Source organism: Excalfactoria chinensis, chromosome 1 (genome assembly GCF_039878825.1).
Source record: "Excalfactoria chinensis isolate bCotChi1 chromosome 1, bCotChi1.hap2, whole genome shotgun sequence".
NCBI lineage: Eukaryota > Metazoa > Chordata > Aves > Galliformes > Phasianidae > Excalfactoria > Excalfactoria chinensis.
The window spans coordinates 109,496,431-109,520,671 of record NC_092825.1 but is presented as its reverse complement, the minus strand read 5'-3'; the positions used below and the strand labels follow the sequence as shown (position 1 = coordinate 109,520,671).

At 51.3% G+C, this 24,241-nt stretch overlaps 1 protein-coding gene across 1 annotated transcript; it reads left to right on the top strand.

Moving 5' to 3' along the window:
• The first annotated feature begins 7,064 nt into the window (after positions 1 to 7,064).
• On the top strand, positions 7,065 to 19,253 carry LOC140255319 (maestro heat-like repeat-containing protein family member 2B). The gene is given in 32 exon segments (XM_072342780.1): positions 7,065 to 7,089; positions 7,388 to 7,509; positions 7,667 to 7,792; positions 7,932 to 8,097; positions 8,254 to 8,352; positions 8,540 to 8,691; positions 9,057 to 9,200; positions 9,727 to 9,819; positions 10,102 to 10,171; positions 10,287 to 10,400; positions 10,486 to 10,559; positions 10,960 to 11,079; positions 11,224 to 11,331; positions 11,520 to 11,679; positions 11,807 to 11,847; positions 12,084 to 12,179; positions 12,181 to 12,226; positions 12,627 to 12,679; positions 12,875 to 12,982; positions 13,274 to 13,393; positions 13,589 to 13,711; positions 13,837 to 13,992; positions 14,224 to 14,346; positions 14,627 to 14,706; positions 15,067 to 15,202; positions 15,319 to 15,411; positions 15,823 to 15,909; positions 16,092 to 16,215; positions 16,412 to 16,521; positions 16,974 to 17,126; positions 17,342 to 17,495; positions 19,234 to 19,253. Coding segments are annotated over 32 exon segments (3,396 nt in total).
• Positions 19,254 to 24,241: the final 4,988 nt, after the last annotated feature.

Sequence of the window (24,241 nt, the reverse complement as noted above, 5' to 3'; positions counted from 1 at the left end):
GCAAAAACTGCAAAAGCTGCTGTTTTTCCTGCTGTCCTTTTAGTTTTTTACAGAGCTACGAGTTTTTTTTTCGTTAAGGAGCTATCTGAAGTTTACGTTTCTGCACCTGGGAGCTTGACCTTGAAAGTCCAGGCGGACTGCCAATACCCCAGAATATTTTGTAAACTTTTAGCTCTGCTATCTCGTTATTGAAGAGAGGAAAAAAAAAATGTGTGCTCTGTTAAAACTGCTAGTAAAACTGCTTTTCAGGGGACTGCATGCTCCTTGTCCCTTCCCTGAATCCATTATGCAGTTTTTGAATGCCCATTTGACCACACTGTTAATTTCCCTGAACATACTGTTGGTTATTTTATTAATCTCACTCAGTATCTGGATTTATAACATTCTGAGGAAGTCTTCCCCAGAACCAGAGAATACTGAGTGGCAGGGAGTGTGGAGAGGCTTTGAGGAGACTTTAAAAAGGCAAACATCTTCAGTGTCATGGAACTTTACTCCTGAACACTTGAAGAATCCTGAGAGCTTGATTGCATATTTGAGGCAGGAATGTTGCGGCACAGGCAGATCTCAGGAGGCACAAATGATTTGGGGCCTGGCTAATGCCTATTGGGCCTTATTCAATTTTGAAGCTGAGAGAGAGAGTCTCAGAGCTGAAAAGGCAGAGAGGGAAAAAGTTTTTGAAGCTGAGAGAGAGAGTCTCAGAGCTGAGATGGAGAGTCTCAGAGCTGAGAGATATGACCTCCTATATCAGCGTGACACCCTCCGGTCCGAACTTGATGCCCTCTGGTCCAGGCAAGATGCACCCCAGTCTGTGAGAGACGCCCTTCAGTCCGAGTGTAACACTCTCCAGTCCGAGTGTGACACTCTCCAGTTCGAGTGTGACACCCTCCAGTCTGGACATGACACTCTCCAGTCCAAGTGCAACACTCTCCAGTCCGAGCGCAACGCCCTCCAGTCTGAGCACGACGCCCTCCAGTCCGAGTGTAACAACCTCCGGTCAGAGCAAGGCTCCTTCCCGAGCCCAGACGAGGCAGCCTGTAGCGGAGCAGCGCAACCCCAAGCGGACAACACCGGTCCCGGCTCCCCCGGTGGGTCTGTTCCATATCTGGAAGGGGTTAGTGCGCTTCCGGGCTGAGCAGGCACCCGCTGCTATGGCCACGGGGCAGGAGGTCGTGCTGCCCCCCATCCAGCCCGCTGGAGGCCCGGCTGTCCGGCATGAGGGGTGGCCTTAGATGTGGCTGAACAGGAGAGGTGGCCAATGCTTCATCTTTATACTGATTCATGGACGGTGGCAAATGTCTTATGGGGGTGGTTGCAGCAGTGAGAACAAAACAACTGGCAACGACAAAGAGGTAAACCTATTTGGGCTGCTGAACTGTGGAAAAACATTGCTGCCCAAATAAGAAACATTGTTGTAAAGGTGCGCCATGTAGATGCTCACGTGCCTAAGAGTAAGGCTACCGAAGAACATTAAAATAACCATCAGGTTGATCGAGCTGCCAAAACTGAGGTGGCTCAAATAGACTTGGACTGGCAGAACAAGATTGAATTATTCCTAGCTCGATGGGCCCATGAGACCTTGGGCCATCAAGCAAGAGATGCAACATATAAGTGGTCCAGTGACCGAGGGGTGGACTTAACTATGCATGCTATTGCTAGGTCATTCATGACTGTGAAATATGTGCCATAATTAAACAAGCCAAGAGGATGAAAACTTTTTGGGGGGAAGGGCAATGGCAAAAATATAAATATGGGGAGGCATGGTAGATTGATTATATCACCTTGCCATGATCTCGCAATGGTAAGCGTTATGTGCTCACCATGGTGGAGGCAACCACTGGGTGGCTCGAAACATACGCAGTACCCCATGCTATCACCCGAAATACCATATTAGGGCTGGAGAAGCAAGTTCTATGGAGGCATGGTACTCCAGACACTGCCCCAGCAGTTCCACTCCTATCCCTGTCACCTGGGCAAGAAGCAGAAGCCCATGGTGAGGATGGTGTGGATGTGCCAAGTGAGCCACCCCACAATGAGGGGGGTCATCCTGCAGCCACAAGGCCTGGGTTCGCTGTTCCCCTATGAGGGTTTGGAGCTGAACTCTCCAGGCCAGGATGTGAAGCTGCTGGCACCAACGTGCGCCCCGGTGGCGCGGTGGTAGAACTGCCGCTTGCAACGCCGGAGGCCCAGGTTCGAATTCCCGCTGTGGCACAAGTGGTAGAAGTGCCGCTCTGCTACACAGAAGGCTCGAATCCTGGGAGTTGGACTCAATGATCTCTAAGGTCCCTTCCAACTTGCACGATACTGTGATACTGTGATCACCTGCTGGGGAGTTTCTTGATGAGCCTCTCCTTGATGTTTCTGTTCCACTGGAGGGAACAGATGACTTGGAGGATGGCCATACCACCAGCAGTGATGCTGGTCTGCTTCTCCCCTCTGCTTATGCTCTGGGCTCCTGCCTGACATCCAGATTGATGGAGACAGAGGAGGACAGTCCCGAGAAGTCCTCTGTGCAGCAGCCCTGTAGCTTAGGGAAAGGATGAGTGCACCTTGACGTGGGGGAGGCCCCACTAGTGCTGCCTTTCCCCTTTTTCTCCCTCCACCGTTATCATGTTCCTCTTTCTGGCAGTTTTGCCATTTCCTCGACTTAGCAAATAATAGTGTGTTAAGTTACGGAGTTTTATTTTCAGCCTAAAGATTTGCATGAAATAGATATAAGTTGTTAAGAAAATAAGGTTGCTGATTACTCACAACTATATATGTGTGTGTGTGTGTGTAATAAGCATAATGTAATGATGTAGAATAAGGGGTGGAATGTCATGGTTTTGCAATTTTGTAATTTTGCTATCAGTATTCCACATCATAACATCATGTTAAGCATAGATAATTTGGACGAATCTGCTGCTCACAGAAAGAAGACTACATGTCCCAGGGAGCACCACGGTCAGTCATTTGACCAGGACTATATAATCTCACTTCAGTGCTGGACTCGTTCTCTTGGATCCTGCCAGCCAGGGGGAGAGCCGTGTGGGAGCGTCCCAGCTGTTTCGCCTAGAGTTACAGTAGGCCTCTCGGTTTCGGGACTCACTCTCTCTTATTTTACTTGATTCGTTAGCCTTAATTCCAATTATATTGCATTATATTGTGTTATTCTGTATTCCGATATAGTATTTAGTAAAATAGTGTGCCTCCTTAGATCGCTGCCGCTGTATTTATTTTCTCTTTCCCTGTTTTCTTTTCCTTTTGGGATAGTGGCCCTGCAGGCCGTCTATACCCCTGTCATGGGTGCCGGTAGATTTTAGGGTAACCTGTGACAGACTCGAAGGACTGTAGTTAGTTTTCTAATCAGGCTTTACCATCACGTCCAATCTAAGACTGCTTTTTACTATTGGTCAGTTAAACAGATTTTCCACTATGTTGCAAAACTCTTCCCAATTCACCTTACAAAACAGGTCAAACTCCTTCACTACAGCCCAGAGAAAATAGAATATTCAATGCAAAGGCTACAATACATGGGCTAAAGGATGTGATCCCCCGAGTTTATTCTCAAGGAAGTCTGAACCATTAGTGCTGAAACTTTCCAAAGAAAATTGCATTATGCAAACATCAGATGTGGTCACTGTAAGCAACTAAAGTGTGCATAATCATAAAGCCTCAAAAATAGGGGGTTGTAATAGAATCTATGGTTCCATCTGCCTTAGATTTTATTCCAGCTGCTTATATTGCAATAATCCCAGGATACGAAAAGGGCCATCCAGATGTCTGGCAGATCCCTTAATTTTTATTAAACTCTGAGTGCTGAAAGTATGTTGAGAAAGCTTCAGCGAGCATCCAATTCTCCAGAGATTCAAACGTCCCAGCAGTCTTTTACAAGCAGATTTCACAGAATCACAGAATCACAGAATTATAGGGGTTGGAAGGGACCTCTAGAGATCATCGAGTCCAACCCCCCTGCCAAAGCAGGCTCCCTACACCACGTCGCACAGGTAGGCGTCCAGGCGGGTCTTGAATATCTCCAGAGAAGGAGACTCCACCACCTCCCTGGGCAGCCTGTTCCAGTGCTCCGTCACCCTCACCGTAAAGAAGTTCTTGCGCAATTTTTGTGCAATTTGAGCGCACTCGCATCAGATTCTACGTCAACCGGAAGCCACACTAATGTTTCAGCTCATGTTGAGGCCCAGAGTAATATGTTCTCACAAGGGTTATTAGCTTTGCCCCACTACGGCAGCTTTGCGTGGCTTCTAGCTTGAAGATGACACATATCTGGTCTCTCTGGATCACCTGTGCCTGCAGACTCTGTATAGGGGTGCCTGTGGGAAAGGAGTTCAGGAAGCACTGCCTGTCTTGTACACATGGGTGGCTGCTGTGATAGGGCTTATGATGGGAATAGTAAAGTTGCTTACAACAGGGGGATTTTTAGCCGCTCAGAGGAGGACTTTGAGCAGTGAACACGTAGATTAGAGGGGTTGAATATTATTTGCAGGCAACTATGCAGTGGGTCCTGGCTGCAGCATGTTGTAACACACTGCAGGCCTGTTGTAGATGCTAACGAGGCTGAACCTTGTAGTATTCGGAGGGGGGGAGATGTTGTAAACATATAGGCGGTAGCGGGGCTTTTTCGGGATGTGACGGTGATAATAACCCAGCCTCTTCCGTCCCATGCCCTGTGATGTACCTTGGGCGCGCATTTCAAACGTGCACCCTAGGGGGCGTAGACGAAGTAATTAAGGTATATAAGGTGTTGATTACTCCTAATAAACGCCATTTTGCCACCTTTCTTGATGAGTCACGGTGGTCTTTTTGGCCCTAGCGAGGGTTTCGCTAGTACCTGGGCAAGGGGGGGTTTAAACTATAATTGTGCACGGCAACACAGGCCTGCCACCATTAAAATTCATTGATTCCCTGAGATGTGTGAGTTGAGCTTGCCATCCTCCAGGTATGACACACAATGGGTTGTTTCCTCAGTGGTGTTAGGCTTCCATGTTAAGTCTGCTGTCTAATTCCTTCAGACAGTCCCAGGGTATTTCTCATATTCATTGAAGACATCGGAGCTAAACCTTAAAGTGACTAAAAAAACCCAACCAAACAAGGCTAACAGCGTTAAAGGCTGAATTTCAGGCTATGAGCTATTAAGACAGCTGATCTCCTCTGGGCTGGTGGAGCTTGCAAATCAGAAGATAAAGCACACAGGGCTAGGAGGTTGGATGACCTCTGGATCACACACAGGATTTCTCCCTCAGAAAAGCCTGTTCATGTGCTTACTGCTACATCCTGCCTAAGCCAGGCCTCAACTCTGTAGTCAAAACAATGATAGTAATAAAAGGTATGCTAAGTACTGAAGCGCAGAACCTGAGGGAGACCAGATACTACATGATTTGTAACAGTAACGTACAGGAAATTACACTCAGTAGGATGAGTGACGTATTTTATATGTCTGGGTTGTGAAAGATGAGAGGGATAAATACAGAAGAGCTCCTGTTTTTGAATGCTGGCCTTTCAGAACAGACCATCAAAGGTCACTTATCTGCCTTGCTGTATGTGATCTTTCATCCATCATATGTATAGCATTGACGTTTTTACATACCTTTTGCCCAGGATCATGGACTAGGAAGAAAAATAAGCTTGTACAATAGTTCATTAGAGAGAGACTTATTTGAGAACTTGCATATTACATTCACGTCAGAGATGCTAAAAGCTGTGACTTTTGAAACAACAAAAAAACCCCAAACACCCAACCACGGTTCTTGGATTTTAGCTGAACATATTGATAAAAGCAGCAGGCGCATTATGTTAGACCCTGCAGGTTTGCTGATTGGGAATGTCGATGGATGTCACCCGATGTGCTCATTTGAAAGTCACAATTAAGTCACAGAAATTAAAGATAATAACGGTGGCAACTACTTTCCACTCTAAAAGTTTTCTCAGGAAACTAAGAAGGCATAACCATGGCTGTGTCAATATAGCTGGCTGTATACATGCATATTGCAGTGTGAGGGAGCATTTTCTGGCTTAGTTGAAATAAGTGCTGAAGAAATTACTGCTAGAACTGGAAAAAAATTACTTTCTGTAATGAGATAAGGGTGCTCACATTGCTTTCCTTCGAGCAATCAAAGGATTGCTCGAAGGAAAGCAATGCTGATTATTAAATGCAAGATGGAAAACACGTAAATAGGAAGTGATTCATTTTGCAGTCAGATAGTGATCTAAAGGCAATACACTTATTCTGACGTTGGAATCTTTCTAAATATGAGATCTTCATGGGAGCGTTTGTACGAAATGTTTCAGATAATATAAAATATATTAGAATTCATCTTTATAAATTTATACCACAGCTGCGTTTGGCTAATGGTTTCAGTTTGAGTCACACAAATCCCGACTTCTGAAAACTAACTTAAAGCTGAGACTGATATCAGCTTAATATTCGTATTATTCAGAAATAAAATAAATAAAATATAAGTGTTTGTGTTACAGGTGACTTCTGAAGTTATTGCAGTGGAAGACATTAAAAATATTTTTCCATTATTCATCCTAGATTCACTTTGTGCCACGCAGTGAATATAAAGAAACCGATCTGTTTCTTCTAACCTGTCTTTAGCCTTTATACAAACAGATACCAGCACAGAAAGTTATTTTTAATTGGATTTACATGTATGCATTACACAACAGCTATTATTTTCTGTCTTGTCCTGCATGTATTTGTCCTAAAAACATTTAGAAATCAAACTTAGGCACAGAATTGATCTCAGAGTGTTCTTAGAAATCTGTAGATCGAAGGCACTTTAGAAAAACACTTATCTAATAATACCAAAAAAACAATTCTTTCTGACTTGGAGACTTAATTCTAGGGGTCAGTTCCACAGACACATGAGCTGATCATAAAATATGATCATTGCAGGATGCAGCCCAGGGCACGCCATTCTGTGAAGTGACACTCCTCTGTGTGATGTCACAATTGATGTCTTTACACCCCTGCAGCAGCAGTGGGAGTGGTGGCCCAGTCTCTTGTGGGACCCGCTGGAGTAGGACCCTGAGAGAGCGTTGTGTCTATCTGGACATATTGTGTAGTGATGGAGCGGCTGAGAGCCCTTCGAGGTGAGGTCCCTCCACCTCTCCAGACACAGTGACGCTGCCGGAGCACGTGTGTGCCGCCAGTGTCTGTTTAGGATGTGCCAGCAGCACTGTCCTTGCTCTGCTGAGTGCAGCTGCCCACCATGGTTTCCCCAGCACCCCAGCAACAGGAAGGCTCTCTCTCCTGTCTCCCCGCTGACCATACATGTTCCAACGCAGCTCACCCCACGCCATGGGGCTGGAGGAGAGTTCCTCCCAAGAGCTGGCTGGATGCTCGGCCCTGGCTCCAAGCAACACCAGCAGCTCTGCTCTTTCCTTCCAGGTCTCTTTGCCTGTGTGGGCTGCATGCCCAGATGTACACGTCGCAGAGGGAGAGGCAGGGTGGCAAGCCCTGTCCCCACCTGTGCCGTGACTTTGCTGCTGCAGCGCCTGCAAGACCAGGAGGTGAGCTGGGACATCCAACCATCAGTCCTTGCCCCGGCCCAGTGCCACGGTCCCATGGGTGCCAGGCCCCAGAAGCACATTGGCACAGCAATGGGTGGCAGCGGGTGGCTCCCCGGGAACAAGGGCAAAGCAAAACATGTCTGATCCCTGTCCCCAGGGTGACCGAGCTCAGGTTTACTACGAGCTCGAGAGCGTCTTGTGGGAAGACGACGACGGCCGCCCACCATGCGGAGTGGTGAACCGCCTGCTGGCAGAGGTGTCCCAGGACCTGACAGCAGCCCAGGTGAGGGGTCACTCCCAAAGGCAAAGGGAGCCGTCTGCCCACGCTGGTGTTCTGCTGGCGGATAGTGGTGGCTTTGCCCTCCCTAGGGAAGGTCTCAGGCAGCCTCCTGTGCTGTGTGTCACCAGTGACTCTTTTTCAGGGAGTGACAGACAGCGTGAGGACGGCTGCCAGCAACGTCCTGGTGGCTCTGGCCCGGATGCACTTCTGCTTGGTGATGGCCGAGCTCCAGGGACACCTGAAGGCAACAGGGGAGATGTCCAAGGAGTTTGTGCTCATCACCCTGAGCAAACTTTTCAGTAGCTATGGTAGAGTGCCCTCAGCCTCCTGACTTCAATGATAACTGGGGAAAGGGGTCATTCCCCTCTACATGTAATCTGTGTTGAGCTGGGAGATGCAGTGCTGCAGCTGCTTCTCCCTCACTGCTGAGGCTCTGACCCTGGATCTCTCCTTCCTCTCTGCAGCTACACAGTGCATCCCCTTCATGCGGCTGACGCTGGCTGGCCTGCGCAGTGTGGTGGACCAGGTGAAGAGCGGCCGGACCCTGTCCATCGTTTGTACTGGTGAGTGTCAGCAGCAGAGCAGGGGGGCTCGGGACAGCTGTTGCATCTCACCCTGCTGCAGAGTCTCAGGGACTCCCCTTTATCTTACGTTTTATTATTATTATTATTATTACTATTATTTTATTTTATGATTAAATTTATTTTTAATTAATTACACATTTTTTGTTTGTTTGTTTTGTTTTTCCAGTTGTGAAACAGTGGTCTGAAGGATTCAAGGTTCACTTGTCCTCTGGAAAGCAATGCCCTTGGCCTGCCATGGAGAAAGAGCAGATCTGTGAGAATCTTTACCAGCTGTTCTGCTCTGTGCTGAGGAACTGGCAGGTCTGCAAGGAGGAAAAGGTGAGCTCTGCTGCATTCCCAGCCCGGGATGGCAATGTGGACATCCATGTTGGCAGCTCTGTCTGTCCCCAGCAGGCTGAGAGCAGAGGGGTGATGAGAGGGAGATGCCGGGCTCTGCAAAGGGCCCTGAACTGGCTCTGTGTTTGGGGCTGGATCTCCCTGCCAGGGAGCAGCTGCATGTCACAGCATTGTGGCAGGGAGAGCTGGGGATGAAGGGTGTGGGAAAAACCTGCGTGCCCTCCAGAGCGAGCCCATCTCCTGCTGGGTACAGGGATATGGGGAAAGGGAAGGGAAAGAGAAAGCTTTCTCTGTAGGAAGGGCAGACCTTCAGTCTTTGATGCTGGGCCTCTTTCATCCCTCTCCAGGACAAACAGGCCGTCCTCGGGGCTGTGGTTGCCATGATGGCTGTCCTCCTGCAAGAGGAGCTGCACCAAGAGCATGTCTGGGAGCAGCTCCTCTGGCTTGTGCACCAGTGTCAGGAGGTCCAAGACACCTGCAGGGCGACCAAGGTGAGATGTTGTGCAGGGCTCTGCGTGGACGTGGGGCCAATGCCAAGAGGGGACAGCGGGATGGAGGGAAGAGGTGGGGAGCCCTGGGAGAAAGAAAGAAGGAATAAGTGTACAAGGGAGGTCTGAGGCTTCCTCAGCTCTTCAGTCAAGGAAGGAACAACCTGGACAGAGTCAGGAGAGAGCCAGGAGTCACTGGGGCCCATCTCCTGGGGTTGGGAGGCTTCACCACCATCCCTGTTGGGCTCCAAGTGCCTGAGGAGCTCTGTGCTAACAGCCAGGGGGACCACGTTCAGTTGCATCTGATGGGAGAGAAGAAGGCTGCTGGGTGGGAAATGCCTGCAAAGGATGCCCGAACAGACTAGGTTGAGAGCAGAGAGACTCTCTTGGTGCTGCAGGGAGGGCGGTACAAACCAGAACACCTGTGCAGGATCTTCTCCCAGCAGACAAACTATTGGTAATCAGTTTCTCTGCTCCCAAGTGGCTAGATGTGGCTTCAGCCTTTTCTTCCCCTCCTGATCTCTTGCAGAGCCTCAGTATCTTCCTGGAGGCCTTAAAGGGCATTGAGACGGTCATCCCCAAGGACAAGTTTCTGGCCATCACCAGTGCCACCTTCTACCAGGTAAGGGGAGCCTATCCTTGCACCCACAGCAGTTTCCCTCTTGGCTAAGTCTCAGGAGGACTGTGGATCTCTGAGCCTCTGATGGCTGCTCAGCCTTAGCTCCTGCATTACCATGACTGCTCCAGAGCTGTGTGTGTGCCCCTGGGGATGTTGTGGGGCAGGCTGAGTTTTGTCTGCACATCCTCTTCCCGAAAGTGCCGAGGGAGATGCGAGCTGGCAGCACAGTTTCTTTTCCATCCTCAATGCTGATGCAATTTTCTAAAACGAACCTTGTTCCCGCAGCTCTCTGACAACACCAAGCAGCGCAACAAGGCTGACAGAGAAGAGCTGACCCACTGCATCCTGCTTCAGGGTAAGGAGAGCAGCTTTGGTAATGCTTGGTGATGCCCTGTCCAAGAACTCTCTTGCAAACCTCCAGAATGGGTTTAAGCTTCTTGCTAACACTGAGCGGGATTTTCTCCCTGTAGCCCAAATCTGCGCAGAGGAAACAATCCTGTTTCTACAGTCACAGCTGGGTGATGAGAGGAAGGCCAGTTGTGTGGCAGCCCTGGGTCTGCTTGGTGCTCTGGCTCGCTCTGATGGTCAGTACCACAGGTCAGGACTTCCAGAGATCCCTTTTGCCATCTGGGTTGTGCCTCCACGCATGCTTCTGTGCATTTATTGCAGAGCCTGTGATGACAGAGAAGCTGCCCCAGGTTGTGGAGTCTGTGCAGTGTCTGTGCAGGGACCCCAGGACCCAGGTGAGCTGATTCAGGAAAGGAAAGAGCTGTTGGGTGGTAGAGAGAGCCTTTGCCTTGGGGCAGAGGCTGGTGAGGCTGTACTAGAAGGACTCAGACCCAGAGAAGTATTCCCCCTCTCCTTTGTGTCCTCTGAGAGCCCAATGGCAAGAAGCGATGCTGCTGCCAACATGGGCAGGGCTGGGGTGTCAAGAAAGGTGCTGTGGCATTGACCACGTGGTCTCAATGGCTCTTGTGGGGAGACCAAGCAGAGTGGAGTGGGCAGGTCCCTGTACCATGCACAGGAAGTGCACAGTCTGGTGCTAAGGCCTGGCCTTCACCTCAGGGGCAAAGGCTTCTCCTCTGCTCTGTGCGTGTCTAAAAAGGGAAAAAAAATATCAAACCCACCATTGATCCCTGGCAGGTGAGGAGGGCCATTCTGCATTTCATCAAGGATGTGCTCAGTGTTAATGCCTGGAGCTGCTCAGCCTGGGATGTGGTGGGGCATATCTTCAGTGAGTTCAGCCGCACCACAGAAAGAAGGGTAAGGAGAGTGGGCAGCATCTTCCTTTGGAAGACCCGTGCTGTTCAGAGGATGGCACAGAAACACCAGTGGGGCCACACCTGAGCCTATGAGAGGCTCCTGAGAACTGAGAGTAACCAGTGTTCCAACAACTCTGTCATGCAGGCAGCTGGAAACCTTTCTGCCCAGGAAGCCCAGGAAGAAGGAGAACTCCAAGAGCTGTGTATGGACATCCTGGGGTCACTGGATGTCTCTGTGAGAGGGGTGACCAAAGTAAGTCACAGTCTGCACTTCTGCCACTCCTTGCCTTCGCACCACATGTTCCTTGCCCCTTCCACCACCCCAGGTCTGTCCTCCAACGTGCTCTGAAGCACACAAGGCTCAGGGAAATTCAGAGAGTCCTCTTCATCTCTGAGCAGAGGCAGGAAAGCTGACATGCTCAACTGCCTCGTTTCTTACAGCTCCTGTGGCCGCGGCTGCTGCTGTACGTGGTGCCAGCCCAGTACACCGGCATGCTGATCCCCGTCTCCCGCTGTGTCCGAGCCCTGGCTGAGAGAGGGGACCTGACGGTACAGGAGATAGAAGAGCTGGATCCACACTTTGTCACCTCCATGTTTCAAGGTAGGAGCAGAAACTCCTCCAGTGAGCTCTGCTGACTGGTGTTAGCACTCAGAAGGGACAGCAGAGGTGCAAGAGGTGGAGCGCAGCATGTCTTGGAGTCTCACTCAGCACTTCTTTCTCCCCACAGGCCCACTGCTGACTCCCCAGACACTGCTGGCACGCCTGTTGGTGAGTAGATGCTTCAGAGGCTGATGCCATGAGCCCTGAGGAGGAAGCAGCATGGCTGAGCATTCCAGCACCTGTCTCACCCCTGGGGATGCTGTTCTCTTCACGGGCTTGCAGTGCCATGGGCAAAGCTGCTAGCTGCTCCTTGTCCACCAGGGCAGAGCCAAGCTGCTTCCCTCTTGGGAGAAGCTGCTGTCCTTGCTGCAGAAGTGACCCTCCTTCCCCTTGATCTCATACAGGTGGTGGCAGGGAGTCCTTTTGCAGGCAGTGAACTCCAAGCCGCTGCCTTGCTGCTCATGCAAAACCTCCACAGCAGGATCCACAGAGCTGTGGGAGGCCACATGGGCTGCTGAGATCCCCCTGCTGCTGCAGTGCCTTGAAGGTAAAGTGCTGGTGGGGAGGGAGGGGGGGAGGCAGGGAAAGGGGGGAGAGTGAAAATGCAGCTCTGCTGTGTCGCAGAGGGGAAGCATTGCCTGCAGCCCAGTGCTTGCTCTGCCGTTGTTCCCATTCCAGGGAGACAGCATTGAGGCCTGGGGATTTTTGCCCCTTGGGATCTGCCTGTTCCAGGTCATGGATGGGCCCTTCATGTCTCCCCAAACAGCAGTCTTGGAGCAGTTCCGTGCTCCTGCTGAGACAGTGTCCGTGGGGAGGGACAGGTCATTGTTGAGGGGGTGCAGGACACAGCTTGGCAGTGCTGAGTGCCCAAGGCCAAGCATGGTTTGCAGCAGCTCTTTCATGACTTGATCCCAAGCATGTGTCTTTTGTTTCCTGTTGCTGTGCAGGGAAAGATGAGAGCTTCCCAGACTCTGCAGAGTGGGAGCACCGTCTCCTAAAGGTACAGCATTGCTGGAAAGTATTGCTTGCCGGCACCAAGGAGCCCTGCTCCCATATGAGCCAGGGAGGGAATGCTGGGGGGAGCTGGGAGAGGGGCTGTTCTTCCAGTCACCTGTACTCAGAAGGCTGTGGTGACTTAGGAATGTGGGAAGAAGCAAAGAGCAAGGGATCATTGGCTTCTCCTGTTCTCCAACAGCTCCTGAGGACATCATTGGAGACCATGGAGGATGAGGCCTGGGCCGAGGCCCTGAGCTGTGAGCTGAGCCGATGGCTGAGCAGCTCTCCCAGCAGCTCTGAAGAAAAGGTGGGTTCACCCAGCTCTACCCAGCGGGGCAGCTGCAGGTACCCAACTGGGGCTGGGGCTGGTGCTGGTGCTCTGCCCACGCAGGCTGTTCACACTGCTTCCCTGGCCTGTGTCCCCCAGAGAGCCTTTCCCTGCAAAATCCTCAGGGCTGGTTAAAGCTCGGCCCTGCAGCTGCTCTCAGTGACTCCCAGGGAGTGTGGGTCCTTCCCACCTGGCCCTCTCCCAGTAGGTCAGGCTGCTGACACATCTCAGCTTCTTCCCTCCCATCCCTTCTCTTCCCTTCCCATGCAGTCTTTCCTGTACAAGGCACTGGGGACAGTACTGGGAGCCTGTCAGGAAGTCCTCCATGTCCAAGAGAAGCTGCTCCAACACCTGGAGGAAGCAAACATGGAGAAGCCATCTGAAGTCCAGGTGAGCTCTCCTTCCAACCAGCTGCCAGCAACTCTGCTCTGTCCCTGGGGCAGAGGGCTTCTTCTGGCCCTGCTCCAGACCTTTCAATCTCCTCACTGCTGCCTCTTCCTTCAGGCGAAGACCAGCCTGGACACTGTGGCTGGCTGTGCCAGCTGGTTCAGGCCTGCACCAAACACCCCTTGTTCTTTCATGCAGGGAATGATCTCTCTTCTCAGCCATGCCGCTGAGAGCAGCTTCCACACAGTCCTGGACACACTCACCATGTTTGCGTCCAGGCTGTGCAAAGGCAAGAATGAGAAGACTTCCATACTGAAGGAGGTAAAGCATTATGCTTTTTCATCTTGGCTCTCTTCTGTCTTATTTTCAAGGCAGCTCCTGCCTTTGAAGCCCAAGTGCACCAGGGGCTGTTGAGCGAGTGTCTCAAGGCATTTCTCCCCATGCAGATGGAGCTGGGCAGCACGAGAGCTCATGCCACACGCAGCGCTCTCATCCTCGCCCATGGCAGCTTAGCACTGCGAGCTTCCAAGGAACAACTGCTAGTCCACCTGGAGGGAGACATCGTGGGCAACATCCTGCTTCTCTACAGTTGCAGCTGCCAGGTGAGAGCTCAAAGCACATCAGGGTGTCAGAGCCTCCATCTGCAGCCCCTCCATGTGGTGGGCAGGGGGTGGGGTGCTGAAATGGGTCTTCTCTTTCCTAAGGTCCCTCAGGGAATGGTCTGTGTCCAGATGAAGATCCAATCCTTCCCTTAGTGTTGCCCCCACATGTTCCCCTTGTAGCCCTCGGCCCTTCCTGCACTTCAAAGGATGTTTTTCTCTCTTGGGCCTCAGGACTTGCAGAACAAGCTCGCGCTGGTGCAGAGCATCACCGACTTCAGCTCTGCCTTCCGTGCTGTGGGTGACTCTGCCTGCTTTAACCCCTCCTTGAAGGGCAAGCTGATGGAGATCCTGATGGTGAGTGCCTAGAGCCAAGGCTGTCTACAGCAGAGTGTAGGCATACAGGTCTCCCTCAGCCAGATGGCTCCAGCTGGTGGGGACCTTGGGTGCTGGCAGGCAGAGGCTGGGCAGCAGTCTAGGGCCACCAGCTGTGGAGCTGTTGCATCCTGCATTGCTTTGGTAGGAAATGTGGGAGTGATGGGGTTGGTGTGTGGCAGTTGTGTCTGCCTCTGGGCTGGACAGAAGAGCTCTCGTGTGCCCCTTGCCCACTTTGACAGTGTCTCTCTGGTACTTGCAGGACTTGCTGAAGGAGTATTACTTGGGCAGCCCTGTCTCGCCAGTGCCCCTCAAGGTGGTTCTGGCCCTGGAGCAGTTGAGGTAAGGGTAACCTCTGGGGTTACAAGGCAGGGAGGACCGGCATCTACAGGAGAGTTGGCTGTGCTGTCGTGCCCAGCAAAGATGAGGTTCTGGGCAGGGAAAAAGGCCCTGGTGCTCCTGTCTCCTGGCAGGGAAGAGAAGGGAGACCTGGAGTCTCCTTCCCCTCAGAGTGGAAAGTGGTTCACTGCTGCCAGGGAGAAGGCTGGTGCTGCTGAAACTAAAGACAGAGCTCAGCAGCACCGCCTGGGAGTGTTGGCTTTGCAGATGTCCATTAGGAGAAACTCAGATGTCGTCTGAACCAGCCTGGACAGCACTGGTAAAGGCCCTTTCTGCTTTCTCTTCCTTTTTTCCTCCTGTCAGCAAGCTGAAGCCCTATTTAGGAAGCAAGGACATGTTTGAAATGCTGGTTCTGTGCTGCAAGAACATTGTGACCCACCCTTCAGCAGAGATGATGCGGAAGATCAGGAAGTCACAGCAAGCAGCTCAGTACCTGCAGGTAACCTGCCATAATTTTCCCAGTCACCTTTCAGTCAGAGCCCTTCCTCAGCACACACAACCCATGCTCTGGCAGCAGCCGTGATGCCACACTTCAGTCCTTTCTTCTGCTTTCAGCTTCAGCAAACATCATTGAAAGCTCTCAGCCGGCTCATGGTAGTTCTTCTGGAGACAGAGCCCAGCCGTGGCTTCTTCCAGAACATAGTCCATGTGAGTATGTGTGGGGCAAGGGAGAAAGCGTGATACCTGTTGATAGTAGGGACAGAGATCTGGGGACTGAGAGGACTACGAGAGGAGAGAAATCTCCTGCTGACGTGCCAGCTCACTGCGAGCTCAGAAATGGCAGAGAAATGGGCCCTGCAGGGGGAAAGGCAGGAACCAGCCCCTGACAGGCCACAGCCAAGGAAAAGCTCCTGGGTTAGGAGGCGGGAGTGTCTGCAGAGAGTGGGGGCAGCAGTGCTGGTGCTCAGTGAGGGGGGTGTGTGGAAACACAGTGTAGGTTCTGAGGGAAAGTGCTGGGAAAGGAGTGACAGAGGTGGGAAAGGGAGAGGGAGAGGGAGAGGAAAGGGAAAGGGAAAAGATGTCCACAGTAAGACAGATGCTCTGCTCCAGATCCTGCAGATAGCAATGACTTCAGGCAACATGTGGGAGCGCAAGAGGGCCCTGCAGACCTGCTCCCAGCTGCTGGCTGCTTGTGAAAATCTTCAAGTGAGTAGAGAGCCCCACCTCATGTCCCTGGCTCCCTCCCAGCTCAGCACCCCTGAGCTGGAAGGTAAGCTCTGCCCAGCTGTGCATGCTACGCCACCCACTGCATGGGGAAGGCACAGGCAGGAGAAGCAAGGGAGAGCTGGGGCTGCCTACAGCTTGTTCCCTGCCTCTCACCCATGCAGAGGGGAGATGCCTGCAAGCACTTTGGCTCCTTGGTGGGATTGCTGGCACCTCTGATGTGTGACCCCATGCCCACAACCCGCCAGCTGGCTATCACCTGTCTGAGCTCCCTTTTCCGCATCCAAGGTAAGTAGAGTGGCCATGTACCATCCCTCTGCTCTCCTCTGCAGCACCACTGGAGCCCATGGGCTGGGCCTACTTTACAGAAGGGAGAGGCACCGTGTGCAGCTGCCTTCTCCCCACTCTGTCCTCTGTCTCTCCCCCGTGGAAAGTGGTTCCTTTTCCAGATGCGTGACTTCCCTTTTCTCCCCATGCCCTTCAGCCAAGGTGACCAATAGAGTCATCCAGACAGGAGACATTGGGAGCCTGTGTGAGGGGCTGAATGACTGCAGCACCACCTCTCAGCTCCAGACCTCGTCCAAAATCGCAAGGGTAAGTAGACCCAAAATGGGGTAGTGGGATCTCTGTGTGTAGGCTTCTGCACAACCTTCTGCTCCCCCCAGCCTCTCACACCACTTCCAGAAGGAGCTGCCACCCTGAGATCACTTTTCTCAGCAAGTAGCAGGAGGCTCTGAGCTATGTCTGGCCTTCAGGTGCCCAGCGCAAGGAGCTGATTCCATGACGTGTGTGCGTGCATGTGTGTGTATGTGAGACTGTGGCTGCTGGGAGATAGGTTTTGCATGTAAGCAAACACCATCGCTGCAGAAGCTGAGAGAAGGCTCAACTGCCTTCTGTATGAACAGCAGGGTATGGATAGTGATGTGATGGCCACTTGAATGACCGGCAAGCCGCTGAACTAAGAATGCCCTCAAGACCGCTTTATGTTTTGAAGAGCTGCTGCAGGATCAGTGATGGGATCTCTCCTTCTTCTCATTTCTCTGCAGATCGTGTGCAGAAACTTTCCCCTGGACCACACCACAGACTTCATGATGGCCATCAAGGACACCTTCCAGAAGGCCAGAGGAATGCGTGTGCGTGCTGCTGGGAAGTGGATGATCACCTTTCTGCAGATGAATGGAAAGAACATCCGGCGGGATGTAAGAGACTTTTTCTGGCTTTGCACTATGCCTTGTGCCATTTGCCTCTTGTGCTAAAGAAGCACACCCTGGATAGGGTGACTGGTGTGAAATTTAAGCTTAGGCTTTGACATCATGTCAAGGGAGCAGGCCCTGCTCATGTGCTGAATGTCCATGTTTAGGCCCTGCAGAGTCAAGGATGCAGCAAGTCATTCTTTCTCCCCTTCTTCTTTCAGGTGCCACAGATTCTCTACATCCTGCACTGCTGCATGTTCTCCATGCAGCAGAGCGCGTTCATGCCCTTCCTGTGCCAGGCAGTGGTCATCCTCACCCGCTTTCACACAGAGATCACGATTGACAATTTCTTCCGGCTGCTCGAGCCACAGACAGGTACTGGCACTCCTGCCTTTGCTGTTGCTACAGTCCCAGTTGTAGCTTGCCTCTGTCAGAGGGATCCAAGACAAAGCAGCTTTTCTTTGATCCTCTCAAAGTCTGTTTGAGGTGAAAATTACTCAGTCGTAACTTGAGATTTTCCTTTTTCTAGCAAGACATGGAGGAGAAAAAGAGAGCTTTATCTTCGAGAGTGGAAACGGTAGAAGAATGAAAAGGAAAGCTGAGTTAAAAAATCTGTATTATCTATCAAACATTTTTAAATACTTAAATGGTTGAGAAGTGAAAAGAGTATTTTTTTTTACCAAGTCTTCATTTGAATAACTACTGAAGACCATCTCTATACCATTTACACCATGCACTGGTCTGCAAGGGGAGTGAACTTCCAGCAGCAGAGCTTGTGTCTGCACAGACGTGGGCATTTGTACAGGACGCCAAAACCCCTGCTGTGGACATGTTGTGTCTCCTGCAGAATATCTTCCAAACACATGGCTGAATGACTGCAGCACCACCTCTCAGCTCCAGACCTCGTCCAAAATCTCAAGGGTAAGTGGACCCAAAAAGGGGTGATGCGATCTCAATGTGTAGGCTTCTGCACATCCCTCCGCTTCTGCTGCCTCTCACACCACTTCCAGAAGGAGCTGTCACCCTGAGATCACTTTTCTCAGCAAGTAGCAGGAGGCTCTGAGCTATGTCTGGCCTTCAGGTGCCCAGCGCAAGGAGCTGATTCCATGACATGAATGCGCGTGTGGTGTGCGTGTGGCTGTGCATGTGAGTGTGTGCACGTGTATGACCGTGGCTGCTGGGGGTAGGCTTTGCATATAAGCAAACACCATGCGTGGAAAAGCTGAGAGAAGGCTCAACCACTGTAGGTATGAATAGCAGGGTAAGGACAGCAGGAGCGTTGTGATGGCCACTTGAATGACCGGCAAGCTGCTGAACTGAGAATGCTCTCAAGACCGCTTTATGTTTTGAAGAGCTGCTGCAGATCAGTGATGGGATCTCTCCTGCTTCTCATTTCTCTGCAGATCGTGTGCAGAAACTTCCCTCTGGAACACACCATAGACTTCATGATGGCATCAAGGACACCTTCCAGTAGGCCAAAGGAATGCGTGTGCGTGCTGCTGGGAAGTGGCTGATCACCTTTCTGCAGATGAATGTAAAGGACATCCGTCAAGATGTAAGAGACTTTCTTCTATGTGTCTTGGACTCTTTCTGGCTGTTTGCATTACGCTTTGTGCTGTTTACCTCTTGTGCTAAAGAAGCACAGCCTGAGTGCAGGGCCAGGGTTTGGACAGGGTGGCTGGCCTGAAATGTAGGCTTAGGCCTTGGCAGCATGTCAAGGGAACAGGCACTGCTCATGTGCTGAATGTCCATGGTTAGGTCAAGGATGCAGCAAGTCATTCTTTCTCGCCTTCTTCTTTCAGACGCTGCTGATCCTCTACATTCTGCGCAGCTGCACGTTGTCCTTGCAGCAGAGCACGTTCATGCCCTTCATATTCCAGGCGGGTGGTCATCCTCACCCGCTGTAATGCAGAGGCCACAGTTGGCAGCTTCTCCCGGCTGCCTGAGTTGACGGACAGGTATTGTCACTCCTGCCCTTGCTGTTGCTGCGCTCTCAGTTGTAGCTTGCCTCTGTCAGAGGGATCCAGGGAAGCAGCAGCTTTTCTTTTTCTTCTCAAAGTCTGTTTGAGGTGAAATTTACTCAGTCACAACTTGAGACTCTCTATTTTTCCAGTGAGACATGGAGGAGAATAAGAAGTTTTTGTCTTCAATGGTGGAGCCGGTAGAAAAGAAGGGAAGGAAAGAGAAGGGAAGAGAAGGGAAGAGAAGGGAAGAGAAGGAAGAGAAGAGAAGAGAAGAGAAAGGAGAAGAGGAAGAGAAGAGAAGAGAAGAGAAGAGAAGAGAAGAGAAGAGAAGAGAAGAGAAGAGAAGAGAAGAGAAGGAGAAGAGAAGAGAAGAGAAGAGAAGAGAGAGAGAAGAAAGAGAAGAGAAGAGAAGAGAAGAGAAAAGAGAAGAAGAGCAAATGGGAAGGGGAAGAGCAAATGGGAAGGGAAGGAAAGAGGAGAACAGAACGGGGAGAGAAGGGAAGGGAAGGGAAGGGAAGGGAAGGGAAGGGAAGGGAAGGGAAGGGAAGGGAAGGGAAGGGAAGGGAAGGAAGGGAAGGGAAGGGAAGGGAAGGGAAGGGAAGGGAAGGGGAGAACAGAATGGGAGAGAAGGGAGAGGAGGAAAGGGGGAAGGAGGGGAGAGGGAGGGTGTGAGGAAGGGGAGAAGGACAGGAGTGGAAGGGGGAGAGGGGAAAAAGAGAAGGTAAAAAAGAGAAGAGGGGAGGAGAAGAGAGTAGAGGGGAGGAGAGGAGGGGAAAGGAGGAAGGGGAAGGCGAGAGAGAAAGAAAAAGGGAACGGAAAAGGTAAATGTAAAAGGGGAAGAGAGGTGTGGAGGGGAGACAAGAGGAGGGGAAAGGTAGGGGGGGTGGGGATAGGGAAGGAAATTGGAATGAATAATTAAATAGTTAAATGTAAAAGGGGAGGGAGTGGAGAGGAGGGAGGGGAGAGAAGTGTAGGTGGTAGGGAGGGGGACAGGGGAGGGGAGAGGAAAGGAAAATAGTATGAATAAGTAAATGTAAAAGGGGAAGGGAGGGAAAAGGGAGGGTAAGAGGGATAGAAAAAGGAAGGAAAAAAAGGAGATTGGGAGGGGAGAGGAGGGAAGAGAAGGTGGGCGGAGGGGACAGGAGAGGGGAGGGGAGAGGGAAGGAAAATGGTATGAATAAGTAAATGTAAAAGGGGAGGGGAGGGAGAAGGAGGGGAGAGGGGTAGAAAAATGAAGGAGAAAAGGAGATTGCAGTGGAAGGGCAGGTAAGTGAAGGGAAGAGGAGAGGAGAGGAGAGGAGAGGAGAGGAGAGGAGAGGAGAGGAGAGGAGAGGAGAGGAGAGGAGAGAGGAGAGAGGAGAGAGGAGAGAGGAGAGAGGAGAGAGGAGAGAGGGGAGAGGGGAGAGGGGAGAGGGGAGAGGGGAGAGGGGAGAGGGGAGAGGGGAGAGGGGAGAGGGAGAGGGGAGAGGGAGAGGGGAGAGGGGAGAGGGGAGAGAGAGGGGAAGAGGGGGAGAGGGGAGAGGGGAGAGGGGAGAGGGGAGAGGGGAGAGGGGAGAGGGGAGAGGGGGAGAGGGGAGAGGGGAGAGAGGAGAGAGGAGTGAGGAGAGAGGAGAGAGGAGAGAGGAGAGAGGAGAGAGGAGAGAGGAGAGAGGAGAGAGGAGAGAGGAGAGAGGAGAGAGGAAAGAGAGAAGAGAGATGAGAGAAGAGAGAAGAGAGAAGAGAAGAGGGAAGAGAAGAGAGAAGAGAAGAGAGAAGAGAGAAGAGAGAAGGGGAGGGAAGGGCAGGGGAGGGGAGGGGGAAGAGAAAATGAGCTTAAAAAAATTGAATTATTTATTTAATAAATTAAATACCAGAATCCTGACTATGATGTGGAAGAGTTTTTGTTTGTTTGTTTGTTTGTTTTAACCAAGTCATCATTTTAATAGCTGCCAATAAGGTCTCCCCTGAGCCTCCTCTTCTCCAGGCCTGAACAATCCAGCTCCCTCAGCCACTCCTCACAAGGCCTGTGCTCCGGACCCCCTCACCAGCTTCGTAGCCCTCCTCTGAACGCATTCCAGGGCCTCAGTGTCTTTCCTGCAGTGAGGGGCCAGTACAGGATGCCAAAACCCCTGCTATGGACATGTTGTGTCTCCTGCAGAATATCTTCCAAACACATGGCTTGCCAAAACAGGTTACTTCGTTGCTCACTCTCAGAGCTCTTCCTCTGTTTTGACTTAGATGTCCAGGTCTGTTTGTCTCTGAACTCTTGGAGAATTCCCTTCAGCCTAACCAGGTAGTTTAACATGAGTTCTCTCACTCCTGCTCATTTACATTTCCACTTTCGACTCTGCTCATGTCATGAGTATTTCTTTATCCTGCTGCTTACTTATTTTTTTGCATCCTCCTTCACGGCGTGTTTCCATTTCCTTGCATTTGCAGACCAAGAATGAGCCATGCAGCATCCATCTTTCTCTGTGTCAGATGATGCTTCTGTTCTTGCCTGTCTTCCTCTCATTTCTCTGTGCCTCCTTCATCCTTGGTCTTTCTCTGAGCAGCAGGTTGAGGCCAGCTGCCTCTCTAGCAGCACTCTTCCAGATCATCTCTGCCTGATGCTCGCGCTCTCTTTCACTCTCCTCTCATTCTCATTCTTCTTTGGCTTCTCTCATCCTTGCCCCTGCTGCATACAAGCCTGCATGCCACACTGGCAGCAGGTGACAGCCACTGCTGAAGGTGCTGATGTTTCACCACTGCACATCACCTCCCCTTCCACAACAACTTCCCCCTTCCGTTTTACTTGTTGTTTGTGACATTTTCCAAAATCCTGTATGGACTTTGTAGCAATGAGGTAATTGCCTGGGTTATGCAATGAAAGCCTGCTGTCTCCCAGACATGGAAGAACCAGAGGGCCCATGGGCTGAGGAGCTCTGGTCCTTCCCTGTGCTGTCACAGGGACCAACTCCAAAGCTGGGGGACCCTGCAAGGGTTTTGAGGAAAGACTCTAAAGGCATTTTTTTGACCACCTTTCTTCACCCAATCATTGCTTGGGATGTAGAATAGAGCATCTTGTAATCTCAACATGAAAGAACCAGATGGAGTGGAGGGAATAAGGATATATAGGGAGTTACCTTTGGTAAAGCCCTGTTGTTTACCACCAATCAACCTTGTCTTTATTTTCCATGTGCCTTAGTAGGGCCTTCAGGATCTGCTCCATGATCTTGCCAGGCACAGAGATGAGACTGACTGGCCTGTGGTTCTCTGGATCTTCTTTTTTTCCTTTCTTGAAAATGGGGGCTATATTTCCCCTTTTCCAATCAGGGGTGTTGGTCCCTTCCAACCTGTATGATTCTGAGATTGTATGAGAAAGAAACCACAAGAATCATGTGCAAATTGCACGGGATGGATTTGGCAGAGGCAATACCTTTTCCAAGGAAAAGTGAGGTCTTAGCAGCAGTGCTAAGACACGCAGTGCTGTCATATCAGGAGAGAGGCCAGTGAGAAACTCTCATTGCCTGTGGGTGCTGCAGGCTGCCCTGATCAGGAGAATGAGCAGCCCCAAAGCTTTTGTCACGATCCAGACAGAACTGCACGCTAATTCCAGAGGGGAACAGCATCAAGGGACAACCCCACCATGATACAGAAGGCTTGCCACAGTGTTGAGCAGCACAAGGATACACGACCAGAAGGAGGGAGATGATGAAGTTACCAGCTTCCATTCTAGTTGGCGGCTGCTGGAATGTGCCTTAGGACTGTGGGTGACTGCAGGTGAAGGGAAATAGGGAAACACTGAAATATATTAGATCTCCCTTGCAGGGAGATCGAGCACACTCCAATACTTCTGAGCTGGAAGAACCAACCACCTGCCCAGACACAGCCCTGACATGCTGCAGGCAGAGCTGGGAATGATGGTGGGCAGACCCCCACATGTAGTGGGAGTGTTCCCAGGGAGCTCAGAGCATAGAAAGGGTGAACATGGTGGGGGATGCGGTCTTTCTCTCTGTTGAAGCATTCAGTTTGCTTAACACTTTCTGCCTTGTCAGTGGAACCTGTTCTCCACTCGGGCAAAAAGCCGTTACCTAGGAGACTGTGGCTGCCCTGACCAACATGCGGACGTCCATGTCTCTGTCCGCAGGGAGTGCCTGGGCCTGGCACAAGTACCAGAGGGTGATCTGCTCCTCTTGGGTGAGGTAGAAACATTAAGAAGCGTCTGAGAGTGTGAAAGGGAGATCGACTGGTGGAGGTGCTCCCTGGCACCACTGCAAGGCACACAAGTAGTGGTGGATTCCCACCTCTCCCTCAGCAGACAGAGGGAGGGGCCTGGGAGGGCAAGGAGTAATGGAGGAAGGGCTCCTGCATGGGGCAGCAGGTGACCCACGTCCCAACCTACCCCACCTCAGCAGGTGCCCTTGCATAACTGGTGTGAAGCCCTGGGACACAAACCACAGGTAAGCAAAGGAAATGAAGAAAGCCCACACAGAGGGCTGTTTAGGGTGAGGCAGTCATCCCCGCGCCTCAAGACAGCCTCTACCAAGCACAATGGAAGGGTGATCTTCATAAGAGACTCCCTTCTGAGGGGAGCTGAGGGCCTGATATGCCAACCAGGCCCTCCTAAGGAAGTCCACTACCTCCCTATGGCCTGGGTTGGGGGCATTACTGGGAAACTCCCTAGTCTGATGCGGCCCCCTAATGATTGCCACTCCTGATATTTCAGATAGGCTGTGATGAGATTGCAGGGGGAATCCTTTGGGCTATCAAGAGGAACTTCAGGGCACTGGAACAGTTAGTTGATGGAGCAGGAGTTCAAGTGGTAGTTTTTGCCATCCCTTTGGTAGCAGGGAAAGATACTGAGAGAAGCAGGAAGACCCCCCTCATCAACACGAGGCTAACAGGTTGGTGCCATTGGGGGAAATATTTTTTTGATCCTTGGGTGGCTTATTTGGCACCAGGCCTGCTTACAATGGATGGGGACCACCTGAGTCAAAGGGGGAAAAGGATTCTGACCAAGAAGCTCTCTGGGCCTATTTACAGGGCTTTAGACTAGGTTTGAAGAGTGAAGGGTGTAATAGTGAGCCTGCCAGAACAAGGTGCAGGACAGTATAGCTAAGCTAGAGGGGACAAGGTGCTAATGGAGGCCCTTGACCTGCTGCATTTTATGATGATGAAGGCAACAGGGAGACTGTT